Source organism: Taudactylus pleione, unplaced genomic scaffold, assembly GCF_031769625.1.
Source record: "Taudactylus pleione unplaced genomic scaffold, aTauple2 ptg000969l, whole genome shotgun sequence".
Taxonomy (NCBI): domain Eukaryota; kingdom Metazoa; phylum Chordata; class Amphibia; order Anura; family Myobatrachidae; genus Taudactylus; species Taudactylus pleione.
Window position 1 is genome coordinate 2,707,385 of NW_028285370.1, and position 15,181 is coordinate 2,722,565.

General features: G+C 43.0%; 1 protein-coding gene across 9 annotated transcripts in view; it reads left to right on the forward strand.

Moving 5' to 3' along the window:
- SLC6A9 (solute carrier family 6 member 9) overlaps positions 1-15,181 on the forward strand; it is a 164,810-nt gene that overhangs the window by 120,788 nt on the left and 28,841 nt on the right. For all 9 annotated transcript variants that reach the window (XM_088460671.1, XM_088460670.1, XM_088460669.1 and 6 more), the window contains 2 exons: positions 10,148-10,304; positions 11,766-11,897. In XM_088460671.1, coding sequence (XP_088316797.1) covers positions 10,148-10,304; positions 11,766-11,897 — 289 coding nt within the window. The remainder of the gene's footprint in view (positions 1-10,147; positions 10,305-11,765; positions 11,898-15,181) is intronic.

Genomic DNA, 15,181 nt, shown 5'->3' on the forward strand with positions numbered 1-15,181 from the left:
ACAGGGCTATCCTCACTGCAGCCGTGCTATGTAATCTCCTCAGAGTAACTCACACAGGACTGTCCTCACTGTAGCCGTGTTTTGTAATCTCCTCAGAGTAACTCACACAGGGCTATCCTCACTGCAGCCGTGCTATGTAATCTCCTCAGAGTAACTCACACAGGGCTATCCTCACAGCAGCCGTGCTATGTAATCTCTTTGTGGAAGCCATTATTATCAGAATGCAGTGTATACCCTGTTAATAGTCTCCATGGCTACTCAGTGCTACTATGTACCTCTTTGTGAATGAGGTCCTATATACCTCTGTGTGACACTCTATACTACTCTGCAACACTATATACCTCTATGTGACTATATACCTCCATGTGACACTTTATACTACTCCGTGACACTTTATACTACTCTGTAACACTATAGGCCTCTATGTGACACTCTATACTACTCTGTAACACTGTATACCTGTATGTGACTCTCTATACTACTCTGCAACACTATATACCTCTATGTGACACTTTTTACTACTCTGTAACACTGTATACCTCTCTGTGACACTTTACTACTCTGTAACACTATAGGCCTCTTTGTAATACTTTACTACTCTTTAACACTATATACCTCTCTGTGACTCTCTATACTACTCTGCAACACTATATATCTCTATGTGACACTTTTTACTACTCTGTAACACTGTATACCTCTATGTGACACTTTTTACTACTCTTTAACACTATATACCTCTCTGTGACTCTCTATACTACTCTGCAACACTATATATCTCTATGTGACACTTTTTACTACTCTGTAACACTGTATACCTCTGTGATTTATACTACTCTGTAACACTGTATACCTCTATGTGACTCTCTATACTGCTCTGCAACACTATATACCTCTGTGACACTATTTACTACTCTGTAACACTGTATACCTCTGTGTGACTCTCTATACTACTCTGCAACACTATATACCTCTTTGACACTATTTACTACTCTGTAACACTGTATACCTCTATGTGACACTCTATACTATTCTGCAACACAATATACCTCTATGTGACAATTTATACTACTCTGTGCCATGTTATACTACTCTGTAACACTATAGGCCTCTATGTGACACTCTATACTACTCTGTAACACTGTATACCTCTTTGTGACTCTCTATACTACTCTGCAACACTATATATCTCTATGTGATACTTTACTACTATGTAACACTATATACCTCTTTGTGACACTTTATGCTACACTGTAACACTATATAACTCTCTGTGACACTTTATACTACTCTGTAACACTGTATACCTCTATGTGACACTTTACTACTCTGTGACACTTTTTACTACTCTGTAACACTGTATACCTGTGTCCCATTTATACTACTCTGCAACACTGTATACCTCTATGTGACACTATATACTACTCTAACTCTGTATACCTATGTGTGACACTCTATACTACTCTGCAACACTATATACCTCTGTGACACTATACTACTCTGCAACACTGTATACCTCTATGTGACACGTTATTCTAGTCTGTGACACTTTATACTACTCTGTAACACTATAGGCCTCTATGTGACACTTTTTACTACTCTGTAACACTAAATACTTATGTGTGACACTATACTACTCTGCAACACTGTATACCTCTATGTGACACTATATACTACTCTAACTCTGTATACCTATGTGTGACACTCTTTACTACTCTGCAACACTATATACCTCTGTGACACTATACTACTCTGCAACACTGTATACCTCTATGTGACACGTTATTCTAGTCTGTGACACTTTATACTACTCTGTAACACTATAGGCCTCTATGTGACACTTTTTACTACTCTGTAACACTGTATACCTCTGTGTGACACTATAATGCTCTGCAACACTGTATGGCTCTGTGACACTATACTACTCTGTAACACTGTATACCTCTATGTGACTCTCTATACTACTCTGTAACACTATATACATCTATGTGACATTCTACTACTCTGTAACACTATATACTTCCTATGTGACACTTTTTACTACTATGTAACACTGTATACTTATGTGTGACACTATACTACTCTGCAACACTATATACCTCTATGTGACATTATACTACTCTGTAACACTATATACTTCTATGTGACACTTTTTACTACTCTGTAACACTGTATACATATGTGTGACACTACACTACTCTGCAACACTATATACCTCTATGTGACACTTTATACTACTTTGTAACACTGTATACCTCTATGTGATATTTTACTACTCTGTAACACTATATACCTCTATGTGACACTCTACTACTCTGTAACACTATATACTTCCTATGTGACACTTTTTACTACTATGTAACACTGTATACTTATGTGTGACACTATACTACTCTGCAACACTATATACCTCTATGTGACATTATACTACTCTGTAACACTATATACTTCTATGTGACACTTTTTACTACTCTGTAACACTGTATACCTATGTGTGACACTATACTACTCTGCAACACTATATACCTCTTTGTGACACTTTATACTACTTTGTAACACTGTATACCTCTATGTGATATTTTACTACTCTGTAACACTATATACCTCTATGTGACACTTTACTACTCTGTAACACTGTATACCTCTATGTGACACTGTATACCTCTATGTGACACTTTACTACTCTGTAACACTATCGGCCTCTTCTGTGACACTTTATGCTACTCTGTAACACTGTATACCTCAATGTGACACTTTACTACTCTGTAACACTATATACCTCTCTATGACACTTTACTACTCTGTAACACTGTATACCTCTATGTGACACTGTATACCTCTATGTGACACTTTACTACTCTGTAACACTGTATACCTATGTGTGACACTTTATACTACTTTGTAACACTGTATACCTCTATGTGATATTTTACTACTCTGTAACACTATATACCTCTATGTGACACTTTACTACTCTGTAACACTGTATACCTCTATGTGACACTGTATACCTCTATGTGACACTTTACTACTCTGTAACACTATAGGCCTCTTCTGTGACACTTTATGCTACTCTGTAGCACTGTATACCTCTATGTGACACTTTACTACTCTGTAACACTGTATACCTCTATGTGACACTGTATACCTCTAAGTGACACTTTACTACTCTAACAATATATACCTCTGTGTGACACTTTACTACTCTGTGTGATACTTTACTACTATGTAACATCATATACCTCTTTGTGACACTTTATGCTACACTGTAACACTATATACCTCTCTGTGACACTTTATACTACTCTGTAACACTATATACCTCTATGTGACACTTTACTACTCTATTTGACACTTTTTACTACTCTGTAACACTGTATACCTCTGTGTCCCATTTATACTACTCTGCAACACTGTATACCTCTATGTGACACGTTATTCTAGTCTGTGACACTTTATACTACTCTGTAACACTATAGGCCTCTATGTGACACTTTTTACTACTCTGTAACACTGTATACCTCTGTGTGACACTATACTGCTCTGCAACACTGTATGCCTCTGTGACACTATACTACTCTGCAACACTGTATACCTCTATGTGACACTTTATACTACTATGTAACACTGTATACCTCTATGTGACTCTCTATACTACTCTGTAACACTATATACATCTATGTGACATTATACTACTCTGTAACACTATATACTTCTATGTGACACTTTTTACTACTCTGTAACACTGTATACATATGTGTGACACTATACTACTCTGCAACACTATATACCTCTATGTGACACTTTATACTACTTTGTAACACTGTATACCTCTATGTGATATTTTACTACTCTGTAACACTATATACCTCTATGTGACACTCTACTACTCTGTAACACTATATACTTCCTATGTGACACTTTTTACTACTATGTAACACTGTATACTTATGTGTGACACTATACTACTCTGCAACACTATATACCTCTATGTGACATTATAATACTCTGTAACACTATATACTTCTATGTGACACTTTTTACTACTCTGTAACACTGTATACCTATGTGTGACACTATACTACTCTGCAACACTATATACCTCTATGTGACACTTTATACTACTTTGTAACACTGTATACCTCTGTGATATTTTACTACTCTGTAACACTATATACTTCCTATGTGACACTTTTTACTACTATGTAACACTGTATACTTATGTGTGACACTTTACTACTCTGTAACACTATAGGCCTCTTCTGTGACACTTTATGCTACTCTGTAGCACTGTATACCTCTATGTGACACTTTACTACTCTGTAACACTAGATACCTCTCTGTGACACTTTACTACTCTGTAACACTGTATACGTCTATGTGACACTGTATACCTCTAAGTGACACTTTACTACTCTAACAATATATACCTCTGTGTGACACTTTATACTACTCTGTAATACTGTCTACCTCTATGTGAAACTTTACTACTCTATGTGATACTTTACTACTATGTAACACTATATACCTCTTTGTGACACTTTATGCTACACTGTAACGCTATATACCTCTCTGTGACACTTTATACTACTCTGTAACACTGTATACCTCTATGTGACACTTTACTACTCTATGTGACACTTTACTATTCTGTAACACTATATACCTCTCTGTGACACTTTATACTACTCTGTAACACTGTATTCCTCTACATGACACTTTATACTACTCTGTGACGCTTTACTACTCTGTAACACTATATAACTCTACGTGACACTTTACTGCTCTGTAACACTGTATACCTCAATGTGACACTCTATACTACTCTGCAACACTGTATACATATGTGTGACACTATACTACTCTGCAACACTATATACCTCTACGTGACACTTTATACTACTCTGTAACACTGTACACCTCTATGACGCTTTACTACTCTATAACACTGTATACCTCTGTGTGACACTTTATACTACTCTGTAACATTGTTTACCTCTATGTGACACTTTACTATTCTGTAACACTATATACCTCTCTGTGACACTTTATACTACTCTGTAACACTGTATACCTCTATGTGACACTTTACTACTCTGTAACACTATATACCTCTACGTGACACTTTATACTACTCTGTAACACTGTACCCCTCTATGACGCTTTACTACTCTGTAACACTGTATACCTCTGTGTGACACTTTATACTACTCTGTAACATTGTTTACCTCTATGTGACACTTTACTACTCTGTAACACAGTATACCTCAATGTGACACTCTATACTACTCTGTAACTCTCTTTGTAATACTCTATACTACTCTGTAGCACTGTATACTTATATGTGACACTTTACTACTCTGTAACACTATATACATCTCTGTGACACTGTATACCTCTATGTGACACTTTACTAATCTGTAAGACTGTATACCTCTATGTGACACTTTATACTACTCTGTAACACTATAGGCCTCTTCTGTGACACTTTATGCTACTCTGTAACACTATATACCTCTTCTGTGACACTTTATGTTACTCTGTAACCTCTTCTGCCATATAATCTCTGTGACACTATATAGACTACCTCTCTGTAATACCTGTGCTACCCTCTAAAGCCAGAGGCCATTATATACTACTTGGTGCCACTAGATAATACTCTGTGATAACTGTACATTCAATACTGCCCTGTAATGCTATACATGTTATGTGCTCTCTCTGTGTATGCATGCACTCAGCTGGACCATAGACAATTTATTGAGATGTCTGAGAGATCCAGTCCACCGTTTTTAGGTACAAATATGAAGCTTTTAATGATGCTTTTGGGTATTTATAAGACATCATCTGGACGGAAAGTGACATGAGAAAGGCTGGACACTGACAGTATATGCTCTGTTCTCAGGCAGTTACTCCCAGGTCTTCTATACAAGGTGAGGGGGCTTCTCACAAAGCGATAGAACAGAGCAGCCTTTGTGCGAATCCAGACAGTCAGTGTCCTACTGTGATGGGCAGACAAACAGAGAGTCGTAGACCCTTGACATTGCTTCATGTGGAAGCTAAATCCTTTGCTTTCATTTTGAATCAAACATTTCCCTATATACCTCATAAGGAAAAGTTTTCATACATTGTAAACAGATTGTGCCTAATAAAAAACCCACAGCTGCTCTGAAAGTGATTGAGCAATCATATTCACATCTAACCTACAAACTGTCTTTCTGTAAATGCAGACAGGCATGGCCAGACTGGGACTGGTAAAGTACTTTTTATTTTAACGTTAGGGTACCCAGACCAGCCACCGATACTCACATCAGCCCATCTGGCAAATACCAGAATTGTTCAATTAAAATACAATTTTTAAATCTTAATTTTTCTTCTAAAGAACTTTTTACGTGTGAGGTTCTCAGAAGTCACACCACCCCGACAGCCATCGTTTAAAGGTGACTTTAATAGCCTTACAAACTCAATCTTCTTCCTCCATTTCTTTTATAACCAAAACTTTTGTGAGTTCAGCCAAATATATATTTTACTTTTTAATGCCACGTTTGCTGCAGATAATGACGGTTGAATGAGCTCTTTGGTCCACAAATTGAAAACAATAAAAATAGGATGATTTCTGGTCTTAATATTGTAAGAAGAAAAATCCAAATAGGCCTTTTTACATTTCTGAAAAATGTAATTTTCCTCTCCACGTTATTTGTAAATGAAACATTGTTTTTCTTTTATAAAATGTGTTAATTGTCGTAATCATCATAATCTGCATTTTTGGCACATGAAGTATGTGTAAGTTTGTACCTCGTACCTCCTTCACCTGGCAGGTGCAGGGTTAATATTCACACAATATTTAGCAGCTAACAGAATGCAGTGGTTTGTATGGGGGGTGGATGTAGAAGAAAACAAACAATTAAGGTAAATAAAAAACAGGGGGAGACATCAATTCTTGGAGAGAGATAAAAAACTAACCAATCAGCTTCCAGCACAGCCTGTCAAATGACAGTTAGAAGCTGATTGGTTTGTACTTTACCTCTCCAAGTTTTGATAAATCTCCCCCCATATTTTGGAGACCGTAGGCCCAAGTAATGGAGTAAAAACAAACAAACTAACTCAGATTTATCTTTAGAATTTGGAATAACATGTTATTTGGAAGTTTGGTTACGCATATAAGCTCCATACGTACACAAGAACGATAAGCTGAGCAGACTGAGGGCCTGATTCAGAGTCGCTCGCTCTGAATCAGTGCCGGGCTTTTTTTTTTTCGATCGGCCTCTTGGCCACTCGCATAGCTGTGGTTGACCACCCACAGCTATTGCAAGCGGCCATGATGATGGTCGCGATCATCAAGACCATCGGGCTTGCGACGAGACCCTTGTGGTATGGTCTCGTGGCCGCAAGCCCCAGAGAGATTTCGGCTCTAACAGAGCCGGAATCTCTACACTGACATCACTCGTGATGTCAGTGGGGCCGCCCCCAAATGGCAGGCGTTCTCATGGGAACGCCTCCGTTTGGGCAGCCACCCCCCCGGCCCGCCCACCAAAGGGGGCGAGCTGTCACTCAACATCGACAGCTTGCCCCCTTTGGTGCGAGACCCGGAGCGACGGATTGCCCGTTGCTAGTCGGGTCTCGCGCATGCGCACGACGGAGCCGGCTCCGTTGTGCGCATTCGCTGTGGGCCACCATTGACCCGGTTGCAAGCACTCAGGGCTTGCGACCGGGTCTGAATCAGGCCCTGAGGCCTCATAGGGCATGGAGGTCTTGTCAGTCTTTAACCACGGGATGTAGTCAAATCTTGGACAGTTAAAACTTAAGATGGGTACACACTATGCGATTCGTCTTACGATATATCATGCCGATCGTATAGTGCAGTGGTTTCCAACCTGTAGCTTGTGGTCTTAATTTTGGTAGCTCATCTAGTTGCAGTACTGCCGAGTAAACAAGGAGGAAGTGACCTCTGGTGCGTGTTCCCCTGTGATGTCGACGCCATGGGTGGAGCCACAGGGAAGCACGTCAGGTGATTGCTGCAACCTCTGCAGCAATCACCTGACGTGCTTCCCTGTGGCTCCACCCACACCGTCTGCGATATGGCGGAGTGAGTGACTCCCCAGCCCTGCCGGAAAATCACACAGCAGCCCTGGCTATACTGTATCTTTCGCTCCTCTACTGCAGGTATCTCCTTGGAGCCGGTAATTAACAGTGACCTGTGCCTGTGCTTACATTTTATTTACAAACTACAACAATATGACTGTAATAATTACATGCATTGCTATTTTCTATCATTTCTGTTTGTTTAAAATTTTCATTAAATGACCTTCAATTCGGTTATTATTAGCCAGATTTTTATTTTTTACAATATTAGTAGCTCTTCAAGAGGTTTCATTTAACTAAAGTATCTCACACCTCAATTAAGGTTGGCGACCACTGTTATAGTGTGTACGGCCATTAGTGCGTGCAGGCAGGTCGTTCATCACATCATCCCATTGGCTGTGCTGCACAGCAGATAGGACGATACAATAAACGACGCCATGCTGCGAAATTTTTTTGGGGTGTCCCGATTTTTTTTTTTTTACTTTTTTTTTTGCACATTTCGTTTTAAGGGGCCATTCCCGAGGGTGCAGGCTATTTTTTTAAAGCCTGCACCCCTAAACCCCAATTCTGAACTTTTTTTCACCTGCTAAAGAGAAGTGACAATTTATCCCCGTTTTATTGCACCATCTACGAACAAAAACGTGAATTTTCGGGAAATATGCCTGGGACCCCCTAAAGATGTCCAGACATGGGGGATCACTATGGGTATCCCCATTTTTGTCTGCTGAAGGAAGTCTAAAATTTTTAAGTCTCTCAAATGATTTTTTAAAATTCCACAAAATGCACCTGCCGCTGTCACCGGCATTGAAGAAAACACCTGCCGCATACTTCTGACCCCCTCTGGAATCTAACTATTTTAGAAGTGGTTTTTCTTATTTTTATTTTTTTTCACCCCAAATTTTAAAAAGAATTAGGGTGTCCCGATTTTTTTTTTTTTTTTTACATAGATCGTTTTAAGGGGTCATTCCCAATGGTGGAGGCTAATTTTTTTTAAGCCTGCACCCCTAAACCCCAATTCTGCATTTTTTTTCGCCAGCTAAAGGCAAGGCGAATATTTATCCCCGTTTTTTTACTTTCACTTTTCGCACCGGCGAAAAGTCAATGCAATTCAATACGGGGATAATGAAAATAGGCGAAAATGACGTCATCGGCGATAAATATTCGCCGATTCCGACATTTCGCCTCAAATTGAATACGGCCCTATGTGTTTATATATAATACATGCATACATTCATTAACTGCCACTGCAATTAATGTAATTAATGTAAATACACATGCTGGCATGCGTAGCTCTACAGCAGATCAGAGCATACTGTCATATGCTAATTACAATCAGACTGTAAATTTTACTGCAATTAGCATTACAATCGTTAGTATCATCTGAGTTGCTAATTGCCATCAGTCTTTACATGACAGGCTCGCTGTTTACTGGTTTTAGTTATGTCAGTATTTTAACTGTGTCTACATTTTAACTGTTGACAATGGTTAGCATTACTGCCTCACAGCACTGAGGCCGTGGGTTCAATTCCCACTATGGCCCTAACTGTGTGGAGTTTGTATAGTCTCCCTGTGCTTGCGTGGGTTTCCTTCAGGTACTCCGGTTTCCTCCCACACTCCAAAAATATACTGGTAGGTTAATTGGCTCCCACCAAAAATTAACCCTAGTGTGTGTGTGTCTACATGTGGTAGGGAATATAGATTGTAAGCTTCACTGGGGCAGGGACTGATGTGAATGGCCAAATATTCTCTGTAAAGCGCTGCGTAATATGTGTGCGCTATATAAATAACTGGTAATAAATAAAGTTACCCATATAAACCAATCAGCTAATAGCTATCCTCTATCTAGCACAGTCTATAAAATGACAGTTAGAAGCTGATTAGTTGCTAGGGGCAACTTCTCTACGTTTTCTCTTCAAAAGTTTTGATATATCTCCCCAACAATCTATCGGTGTTGTTTATAACCTCATTGATAATAATCCAACAGAACGAGTCTATCTCTTGTTTATATGGAGGTGCCGGCCATTAGTCCTTACCATACATACATTAATGAGTGGAGGAAATTCTCTTGCAGAACGGGGCGGTGCCCGGCGAGGCCAGGAAGAGAGACGAGAATGTGAAGAGAGGAAACTGGGGCAACCAGATTGAGTTTGTCTTGACCAGTGTGGGCTACGCGGTGGGACTGGGTAACGTCTGGAGATTTCCCTATCTCTGCTACCGGAATGGAGGAGGTGAGAGATGGTACAAAACTCCCAAATGTCGCTTCCTCTGCAGTGCTTTTCAGCAAGGCCTTTATATCTTTCTGACTTTGATTTAGAAATTACCATTGCTTCTGGATATAGAAGAAACAGAGGCCCTGATTCAGAGCCGGACGCTCTGACAGAGCGCTCGCTCTGAATCAGGGCGTTTTGGGGTTTTTTTTGTGCGACCTCCTGGCCGCTCGCATAGCTGTGGGTGACCACCCACAGCTATAGCGAGCAGCCATGATGATGGTCGCGATGATCAAGACCATCGCGACCATCGGGCTTGCGACGAGACCCTTGTGGTAGGGTCTCGTGGCCGCAAGCCCCAGAGAGATTTCGGCTCTAACAGAGCCGGAATCTCTCCACTGACATCACTCGTGATGTCAGTGGGGCCGCCCCCAAACGGCAGGCGTTCTCATGGGAATGCCTCCGTTTGGGCAGCCACCCCCCCCGGCCCGCCCACCAAAGGGGGCGAGCTGTCACTCAACATCGACAGCTCGCCCCCTTTGGTGCGAGACCCGGAGCGACGGATTGCCCGTCGCTAGCCGGGTCTCGCGCATGCGCACGGCGGAGCCGGCTCCGTCGTGCGCATGCGCTGTGGGCCACCATCAACCCGGTTGCAAGCGCTCAGCGCTTGCGACCGGGTCTGAATCAGGCCCAGAGAGCAATGCATCTGGTAAAAGGTGCTGAAGGGTTTGTGCAAAGTAATATACAGGTTGGGTCTCCCATATCCAAAATGCTTGGGACCAGGGGTATTTTGGATATCGGAATATTCCGTATTTGGAATATTTGCATACCATAATAAAATATCTTGGGAATGGGACCCAAATCTAACGTTTTATATACACCTTATACACAAAGCCTGAAGGTAATTTTATACAATATTTTTAATAGTTTGGGGCTTTAAACTAGTTTGTGTACATTGAACCATCAAAAAAACAAAGGTTTTCCTATCTCAGTCATGATAAAAACATGTTGTATTTCAGAATATTTGGATATGGGAGACTCAACCTGTACTAAAGTTCTATGCAGGTAGAAAATATCTTCACTTGATTAAATTAACATTTTTCTTTTAAACCAATAGATTTTCACCTGCAGTAATAATAGATAATTGATTCCATAGTTGACATGAAAAACAAACTTTGCTTAAAAAAATGACTACTTTTAATTATCGTACAACATTATCCACAAGGCCTTGGTTACATGACTATTAAGGCTACTGCCTGCAAAAAGCTGTATTCAGCATCTATGTAGCGCTTCCAATATCATATTGTGCAGCACTAACTTATGAAACTTCGATATACCATCACCCAGAGGCTTTCTGCCATTCCTATTGGATATTCGTATCCAGTAACGCGTTTCACATCATCATTGCTGTTGCTATAGAGACTCTCCCATTATCCGTTCTGCCTTTTTTTATGACTCTCCTTTATTATGTTTTCCCTCCAGGAGCGTTTATGTTCCCATATTTCATCATGCTGGTTTTCTGCGGGATCCCACTGTTTTTTATGGAACTCTCATTCGGACAGTTTGCCAGTCAGGGATGCCTTGGGGTGTGGAGAGTGAGCCCCATATTTAAAGGTATTATGATCAGACGCTAGACTCCTAATCTCAATATGGGTTGTACGTAATTTGTTCTTCACTCAATTGTGATTGTCTATTGAACTTCGTTTCTGAAAGTGTGTTTTGTATCATTATCAAATGCATTTAGTAACAGCTAGACATCATTTAAATGTTCTATGATCAGGTATCTATGGGGCAAGTGGTTTCCCATTGCTGCGCTCCCTTTCGGTACACTGCGGTGGAATCAGTGACACAATAACACTTTCATATTTATAAGATTATTTTATTTACAGTTTATCTTTCATTAAAAGGATTCCAGGTTTTAGCCAATCACCTACTGTACTGCGATGAGCTGTCATATTAAGTAATATTTTGAAAACATATGTAATTTCGGTACTATACAGGCACCAATCTAGAGGAATAGAAAAATGCTGAGACCCTTGCAACTAAAATTGGGTACAACCCTCATGCATGTGCCTTCTCCACCCCTGCTAGCTCATGTTATATGATGTGTACTCTGCCACTTGTTGCTACATTTGCAACTAATGTGTGCATGGTAAGTCATGTCTCAGTCTGCTCCTTTTCCCCTTCTGTCATAGGCTAGTGCAGACTTTTACATCACTATTTGGCCTGTATGTCCTTGTAGATCAGGGATGGGGAACCTCAGGCCCGGGGGCCGTATAAGGCCCGCGGAATCATTTGGTCCGGCCCTCTGAGCTTTTTTCTGCTAGCCTCATCTGGTTAGCAGGGTGCCTAGAATGGCACCCTGCAGCTAGAATCTATCCATCCTTAGGAAGCTTGAGACGGTCACACCGCTGTTCTGACAGCTCCCCGGTGCATCCTCAGGATGCTCTGGGCATTGCTGTATTCACCGGCAATTGTGGCACTGCCCCCTTGTGAGGTCACGCGGAGGGGGCGTGGCCTGCACCGTGACCGCAAATAATGTTATATATATCAAAATGGCCCTTTGCAGAAAAAAGGTTCCCCACCCCTGTTGTAGATTAACAGAAAATCAGGTGCACTTAAACAAACCCGTTGCATTATCATAGAAGGGCAATAGTGCTGCAGATTTGCACCTCATGGTGATCAGTAAGTCTTTGAGGCTGATGGCAAGCACAAATCCACATGCGGATCTTCAGCTGTTTGCCTAGTTGCACGCATCTAAGTAACTGCCCCCATACACCAGCCCCGTTCCTGCTGCAAGAGTCCTGTCTGAAATCGGGGATCTCTGCGTACGCTCTGCTTGCAATTCTAACTATTTCTACTTCAGGGTCCATAGGGTATCCACAGGATACCTTGGGGTATAGGTGTGACGTCAGTCGCAGGGCACCAAAGAGTTAAGCTTTCAGCCTCCCAGGATGCACTAGGTCCCCCTCCTATACCCCGCCCCCGGGCCAAGGCACCTCAGTTTAGTTTGGTGCCCGGCCGGAGTCGGGTGCACCTGTTGGAGTGGGGGCTAGAAGAGCCCCTGAAGCTTATTCTTCATGCAGCTGTGGCTGCACAACTGGATGAACAGCATGGACAGTCAGTCCTGACGTCCATGCTGTCTTCCCTACACCCCGCCGGTACCAGAACGCCGGTACTGATCCGGGGATGCTGGTGGGCGTCTGGGGTCACAGCTAGCGGTGACCCCAGATGCTCCGGACCATGGCCGGATTCAAGGGGGACAGAGGTAAGCAGCGGGGTCCCGCGGTGGGTCCCCGCTGATCACATGGTCCTAAGTCCCCAGGCAGGGGGCTCCCTGGGGACTGGCTGCAGCGTGGAGCCAGGCGACCAACCTGCGCTTCCACTACCCCCTGGGACAGCGGACCGCAGCAGAGCGGTAGCGCTGCGGCGTCCCAGGGGTTAAATGCATGCCAGGGGAGCGCGCCTTCCCTGTCTCACAGCCGGCGCCTCCCCCGCTGCACACAGCCCTTTCTGCATGCTGCCGACTGGTCCTGTGGCAGCGCTCCTCCCCCAGGCCAGCCTCCTCTCTGCTCCTCGGCGGCCATCTTCTCCAGAACGCATGGTGAACGCTGCTGGAAGCGCTGGACGGAAGCATCGTGGTCTGGGTCCCCCCGCATACCTCTCCTCCGCTGTGGTCAGGTCTGTGTATGCAGCGCTGTGTCCTACCAGGCCCTGTGTCTGTGTAGTTGAGTGATCAGCGCTGTTAGTGCAGGAATTGTTATTTTTCTGCATTGTATGTGACTGTGCTAGCGCTGCTGCCTGTAATCTTTTCTTCTCTAAACTGTCAGCTTTATTACTGTCCCTGTTCTTTCTGCTAAAGCCCTTGCGGTGCGGTGCTGCAGGGTGGTCTCTCGCCTATTTAATACTTAATTGGTGAGAGAGGTCACATACGTGGTGCCATCATGTCTGAAAGTGATTTTCCCCTCCGGCTACAGTGTACCACGTGCAAAGTACCGTTAGCGGAGGGGGAGGGTAGCGCGGAGGGCCTTTGCCGGCAGTGTTTGTCCATGGCGCGGCCTATTACGGTTACAGCACCGGTACAGGAGCCGCCCTGGGCTTGTTTCGCTCAGGCGTTAACAGCTTTAGTGGGCCAGTTAGCTCCGCAGCCCGCGTTTACTCCGATGGGTTTGTCCCAGCAGTCTGTGGTGTCGTCACCCATGCAGGGGTTCCCACGACAATTGGTGGTACCCCACAGTCTCCCTATTTCCCCGCTCCCGGGTTCTCAGGAGCCAGCGTGGGTTAACTCCCTGACGAGTTCTGTACAGCACTTGTCGGATGTGTTGCAAGGGGAGTCTGTGATGCGGTCTCATAAAAGGCCGGTGGCGTCTCTGTCCGCTCCTTATGAGGATGACGAAGGGACGTCTGATGATGGGGAGATTCTAGATCCTTACGATCAGGAACCTCTCCATACTAAGGACGCTGATGCTAAGTCCAAAGTATATATTCCTGGACTTATTCGGGCGGTCCGCACAGCCTTGGTGATTGAGGACGAAGTTCCCCCAGCGGCTAAATCTAAGTATGCCTTTTTCAAAGATGTGAAGGGCGATGCCACAGTCTTTCCTCTTTCGGGTCAGTTGGTGGACCATTTAGAGGAGGCGTGGAAACAACCTGGCAAAAGATACCAGCCGCAGAGACGCCTGGCGGTGGCTTATCCGTTCGCGGATAATTATTTTGCGAAGTGGGAATCCCCTCCACAGGTGGATTCTCACGTGACCCGTCTTGTCCGTAGTGCCACATTGCCGATGCCATCCATGTCCTCCCTTAAGGATGCTACGGACCGCAAGGTAGAAATCTGCCTGAAGTCCGCTTATTCCCTTGCAGGGGGGGCAGCACGGCCGGCTATGGCCATTTGCTGG